Source organism: Natrix helvetica (assembly GCF_964273705.1).
Source record: "Natrix helvetica genome assembly, chromosome: 14".
NCBI classification, from domain to species: Eukaryota; Metazoa; Chordata; class Lepidosauria; order Squamata; family Natricidae; genus Natrix; species Natrix helvetica.
In genome coordinates, this window is record NC_138564.1 from 12,415,775 (window position 1) to 12,422,341 (window position 6,567).

At 45.1% G+C, this 6,567-nt stretch overlaps 1 protein-coding gene across 1 annotated transcript in view; it reads right to left on the reverse strand.

Moving 5' to 3' along the window:
- DNAH10 (dynein axonemal heavy chain 10) overlaps window positions 1-253 on the reverse strand; it is a gene marked incomplete at its 3' end in the record, with an annotated part of 64,731 nt that extends 64,478 nt beyond the window's left edge. The window contains exon 1 of the mRNA XM_081966538.1: window positions 214-253. Within this exon, the coding sequence (XP_081822664.1) occupies window positions 214-243 (30 nt within the window). The 5' untranslated portion in view covers window positions 244-253. The remainder of the gene's footprint in view (window positions 1-213) is intronic.
- Window positions 254-6,567: the final 6,314 nt, after the last annotated feature.

Sequence of the window (6,567 nt, forward strand, 5' to 3'; positions counted from 1 at the left end):
TCGGAATTCGGTCCGCGAGAGATCAGATATGACACCCACCCACCCCCTAAAAAAGGCAGTATTTTGAAAAATAACAATCCCATTTTAAAAAAAGAGGAAAGTTGTGGTTTAGGTAGGAAGAATAATTCCCAAATCTGTGCTGATCAGTTGAAGAGGTGAGCCCTACAAAGAAACAATGGGGCTGACACTGAAATGGAGCAAAGAGCCACTTACTTTGTATGTCCGAATCTGTTGCCGCGACATGCCCAGTTCACGTTCTATTTCCGCGATGCCTGACCTGACCGAGACGTTGGAGAGGGTCGTGCTCATGGTTCTTTCTGCTGGTTCATTCACGGACATCCTGCTCCTCCAGCTTTTCTCTAAACAAGGGACATCCAAAGATCACCACAAACAGGAGGTCATTTCCTGGCAGAACAATTCACCAGTGGAACGACTTGCCTCCAGAATGTGGGTGCTCCAGTTTTTAAGAAGAGACTGGGAAGCCCATTTGTCTGAAATGGTATGGGGTCTCCTGCCTAAGCAGGGGGTTGGACTAGAAGACCTCCAAGGTCCCTTCCAAGTCTGTTATTTCAATTCAGAACAGAAGAGAATCTGGAAGATGGCAACTCTCAGTGTCTTTGGCAACAGATCTCTAAGGATGGGGGTCCTTTTCACCCTCTGCATATAAACATAACCTGACAAGCTACAGGTAGTCCTCAACTTATGAACACAATTGAGCCCAAGATTTCTGTTGCTAGGGCAAGGCAGTTGTTAAGGGAGTTTTGCCCCATTTTACAACCTTTCTCACCGCAATTGTTCAGGGAATCACTGCATTTGTTAAGTCGGTAACCTGGTTGTTAAGTGAATCTGGCTTCCCCATTGACTTCGTTTATCAGAAAGTCACAAAAAGGGGATCACGTGAGACTCCCCCCCCACCTCAGGACGCTGCGACCGTCATAAATATGAGCCAATTGCTAAACACCTGAATTCTGATCACTTGACCTAGAGGGAAGTTGTAACAGTGGTAAGTGTGAAAAACAGTCGTGACTTTTTTCAGTGCCATTGTAAATTCGAATGGTCACTAAAATGACAATGACAATCGAGTAAAAACTATGACAATAAAGGTCATCTTACCTATCTTAAACAAATGGTTGTAAATCAACAAAGTAGCTCAAAAGGAAGAACCAGATGGATTTACACCTCACCATCCCTTCCTCTTTCCAATATATGTGTGTTTGTGTGTGTGTGTTTGTGTGTATTCTGGGTGAAGCCGCAACACTTTCTACTGCACCATTCCCTTGTACAAGGGATGCCATTTGCACAAGGGGGCACAATGTGTGGGGAGTGGACCAGTGCCAGCCCCCACCCCCTTCTGACTTCAAGGTGATCCCCGGGCTGCAATAAATTCGGAGGGATCCAAAGAACTGAAAGGGATCCTATCTGCGGATCTTCCTACCTGCATTATTTTTTCCCTTTTTTACAATGATATTAAATTTTGCATGATAAAATATGAATGAAAATAAAGACAGTAGGGAAACGGAGACCGGGAAGACAGGAAAAGACCCTGATTTTTTTGATAGATAGATAGATAGATAGATAGATAGATAGATAGATAGGAAGATAGATAGATATAAAGAGATAGAGATAAGAGAGATAGATAGATAGATGATAGATGATAGATGATAGATAGATAGATAGATAGATAGATAGATAGATAGATAGAGATAGATAGAGAGATAGAGATATAGATAGAGATATAGATAGATAGATAGATAGATAGATAGAGATAGAGATATAGATATAAAGATAAGAGAGATAGAGATATAGAGATAGATATAGATAGATAGATAGATAGATAGATAGATAGATAGATAGATAGATAGATAGATAGATATAGGGATGTAGCTATAGATATATAGATATCCCCCACCCTCCTATGCTGGCGGTATATACCCACTTGTTTCACTGATGGAGATGAAGGAAGACTCCCCCATTCTCTGCGAACTCGTTTCATCCTCATCCACCCCTTCTTCGTACGGCACGTCTGTGTCCAGAAAACACAGAACAAAATATGAAGTATCTGAAAATATTTCAAGCAGAGCATAGAACTGAACTGAACTGGGGGGTGGGGGTGGGGTTCCTACAGTTAGAGGGAGGGAGGCAGAGAGGCCCCGAGAGAGCATCCAAACCTTATTTGGATGTATTAGACTGGAGCACATGCAGAGTTCTCTTTTCAAAGGGAAATTCCAGACAGACTTTTAGATATGGCTCTCCAGATCAAGTTGCTAGTCCTCAGGTAACCCACCTCAGTCCCAAAGGAAAACGTGAAGGAAAAATGTAAGCCCGAGGCTGCGCGTTGGGCAGGGAGATAACCAAGAGTATTTTACTGTCCCTTTGAATTCATTTTTCTCTTATTTGTCATCCTCAGTCTCCTGTGGGGCACTATTGAATTTCCTCTTCTAGAATGTACAAAAGAAATTGTGATTTTCCTGGCCTCAGCTGCAATGAGGAAACATTACTGGGTCCTGAGAGGGACCATGAGGAAAAAGAGGAGAAAGCAACCCAGCTATAAATAATGTATAATTTATCAAAAAGTGATAGATAGATAGATAGATAGATAGATAGATAGATAGATAGATAGATAGATAGATAGATAGATAGATAGATATAGATAGCTGCATATAAATCCAATAAAAACAAAACAAAACAAACAAGATGATAGACAGATGATGGATGGATGGATGGATGGATGGATGGATGGATGGATGGATGGATGGACAGATGGATAGATAGATAGATAGACAGACAGACAGACAGGGAGACAGATGGATGGATGATAGGTAATAGATATAGATAAACGGATGGATGATAGATAATAGATAGATAAATAGATAGATAGATAGATAGATAGATAGATAGATAGATGATAGATAGATAGAGATAGATAGATAGATAGAGATAGATAGATATAGATAGATAGATAGATAGATAGATAGATAGATAGATAGATAGATAGATAGATAGATAGATAGAATAGACAGACGGACGGATAGATAGATAGATAGATGGATAGATAGATAGATAGATAGATAGATAGATAGATAGATAGACAGACAGACAGACAGACAGATGAGGGAGAGAAAGAAGGAATAAAATCTGCCACTTCTAGTCAATTTGAGGAAACTAAAGCCATGTGGGTGGGTAGGTGAGAGGGTGGACGGACGGACAGACAGACAGAGCAAGAGAGGAAATAACATCTGCCATTTTTAGCCAATGGGAGGCCACCTGAGGAAACTGGGGCCATGTCGCTGGGTGAGTAGCCAATGAAACAGTGGAGCTCCAAAGCTGGGCTACCCAATCAGCTGTTTTGGCGGGAAAAAGGGGGCTATAAAAAGGGCAGCAGGCGAGGGCATCTGTCAGAGAGCTGAAGAGAAGAGGACAGAAGTGGAAGGCAGCCAGGAGGGAGGAAGGAAGAGCAACCTTCAAGGGTGAAGGAGCTGAAGCCACTTGCTGCCTCAGAGCTGGCTGGAGCCTTGAAGAGGCCAGAAGGTCTGGAAGAGGCCAAGGCAGCTGAAGGGAAGTCACTCCCCACTAAGCATCTGGGGTAGCCAAAACTATCCAAGTCCCAAAGAGGCTGGAATGGCCGAAGAGCTGGAAGTCCCAAGTGGCCAGAGCAGCAGGGCTGTAGAGCTGAAGCGCCTCCAGAGGTGTCTGGGCTGGAGGCTGAAGAGGCCAGAGCTGAACGAAGAGGCAGGGAAGAGGCGAGAGACCAAAGAGCTGGAGGTCCAAAGAGACCAGAGGGGCCAAAAAGGTTTATCCTTTGGCAAGCTGCTGGAGTCACAGACAAAAAGAGCTGGGTGGCTGTATAAATTAAATAAACATATGAATAAATAAAGTCACTTTTAAAGAGGCGCCTGCAGCGCCAGTTGGGGCTGAGGAGGGGGCAAAGGAGTTGCAGCCCCCCCCCCACCGCAAAAGGAAAAAAGGACCTTTTTTGTGGGGAATGGGGTTTCTTTTGGGTGGGGGATCTCTGCAATGCAGCAGGGAGAGAAGGCGCTCTGCACGTGCTCAGGAGCCCGTCTCCCAGCAGGCAGGCAGGCAAAGCCAGCGGTGGGGGCGCGCACCGATCTCGACTTCGATCTCGTCGAGGCGCAGCTCCTGGCGGAAGAAGAGGCCGGCGGGCTGGCTGTCCTCTGCGCTGGCGCTCATGTTGAGGAAATGGAGCAGCCGCTCCGTCTCCTCGCCGTCGTTGCGGTTCAGCAGCTCCTCGAAGGGAGTCGGGTCGGTGTGGCCCAGCCCGCGCTGCAGACGCTCGCCCAACCATTGCACCCGCACGTCGTCCATCACCCCCACGGGTGCCTCGCTTGCTTTGCTACCCCGCGCGTCGAACCCCGCCCAACCGACGCCGCACGGTCGCCGGGGCAACGGGAGGGCAGGGCGCGCGCGCGCGCAACTCCGCCCCTCCCTCACGAGCGCGAACTACAGCTCCCGTCATGCATTGCTACCTGACCACTTTTTACCTCAGCTGGAAAAAAAAACCGAAATGGAAGTTTTCTTCATTTTCTGACTTTTGTGAAATAATCCTTGGGGGGGGGGAGGCGCTCTGTACATGCCCCTGAGGCAGGGTGCAGGTTTTATCCTAAGATTTTTTTAATATATATATATTTTTAAAAAATCTAAACTAGTCTATTTTGAAATGTCATGACCCCCCTATAGTACCCCCCACATAAAAATATTTTTATTAATTTTGGAAGATATTGGCAAAAATGATTAAAAAATAAGGCCGTTATTATTATTATTTTCAATTAAAAAGTGTTATTTCACGAAAAGTGACTTCGGTGGGTTTCCCGTCATCCTTTTCAATGGTTCCCTCAATGCATCTTCCAAGAAAGACTCCATTTTTAATGTTTTATAGCCTGGGAAATCTTCATAAGTATGAACCTTGAGGGCTCCTCTATTATGGCATTAATGGGGTTAATAAAACACTGGTTTAAGCAACCCTTGATCTTGGCTTCCCACTGACTTAACCCTTGCAGCTCTTCGACCCCCTTCTGAAGTTTCAGCCTGTTTACTGACCCATCATCCACATCCGGACCCTCCGATAGTCCCATCAGCCCCTGGGGGTCAATCTTGACCACCGTGGGATAATCCTGGCCTAGCAGGACGCTGCATTGGTTGAACCTCATTCTCTTCTCGCATGATGGATTGATATCCATCGTATATCGACCGAGGATTATGGGCGAACGGTGGTTTGCCCCAAACTCCAAGGCCCATCATCCCCTGATGCACATGTCAGGGCTGCAAATGTCACCCAGGCAGATCTCTTTCCCCTAAGCCAGGGGTGTCCAAACTTGGGAACTTTTAAGACTTGTGGACTTCAACTCCCAGAATTCCCCAGCCATGCTGGCTGGGGAATTCTGGGAGTTGAAGTCCACAAGTCTTAAAAGTTCCCAAGTTTGGACACTCCTGCCCTAAGCAAACACCCCTTCTTTGCAAAAACCCGGATCCCACCGGAAAACCCATTCTCCAAGTGCGCCAAACAGCTTTTATTGAAGAGATTCCATTGGCACATAACATTATTTACGGTAAAATGCCTCCCCTTTAATACATGGGAGGGATAAACCCCAGCAAACCAACCCTTTAGAGCAGTGTTTCTCAAACTTGGCGACTTTAAGTCCTGTGGACTTCAACTCCCAGAATCCCCCAGCCAGCATAGCTGGCTGGGGAATTCTGGGAGTTGAAGTCCACAGGACTTAAAAGTCGCCAAGTTTGAGAAACACTGCTTTAGAGGTATCTTCTTCATAGCGAAAGAACGAGTGTCATTGGCTTCGGGAGTCACATTAAACAGGAATCTAATATTTGCAAGTGTCAAAAGGAGAGTGTAATATCACCACTAAGACAGCCTGGATTAATGCAGGCCGTTGTGGCAAAGGTGGTAGACCAGGAGTGTCAAACCTCGACAACTTTAAGACTTATGGACTTCAATTCCCAGAATCCCTTAGCCAGCAAGGCTGGACTTCAATTCCCAGTAGCACGACTGGCTGGGGAATTCTGGGAGTTGAAGTCCACAAGTCTTAAAACTGCCAAAGTTGGACACCCATGCTGTAAGTAGGTTGTCCTAACCTGCCAGACAGAAAAACATCTTCATTATCCCGGGAAGGTTTTCTATAATCCCAGGACAGTATAATTCCCCCAACAGTAGAAGCTCTGGTAGATTTAGCAGAGGTTTTGGAATAATTTCAGACAGTGATCGGAAGGAAATGCTCATATTGATTCTTGTAAAATAGAAGAGTAGGAAAGAGAAAAAAGCAGAAGCCCTATGTCTCTATGTCCCTTTGTAAGTCTCAAATAGCTTTTCAATCTCTCTTCCATTCAGAATTGTAAAAAGGAGAGAGAGTGAAAAAATAGAGCCCGGCCTTTTTTATGAGCCTCAAACACCTTTGTGAGCCTCAAAAAAGCTTTTCAATTTCTACTGAAAACGTGCAAAAAAGTCACACCCTTTGTGCAAAGTTGAAAACCTAAACCTATCTTTAAAGCTCGTGTTTTGGATTGAGAGAGAAAAAAAATCGTAAGTGGTTTTCCTAGAAA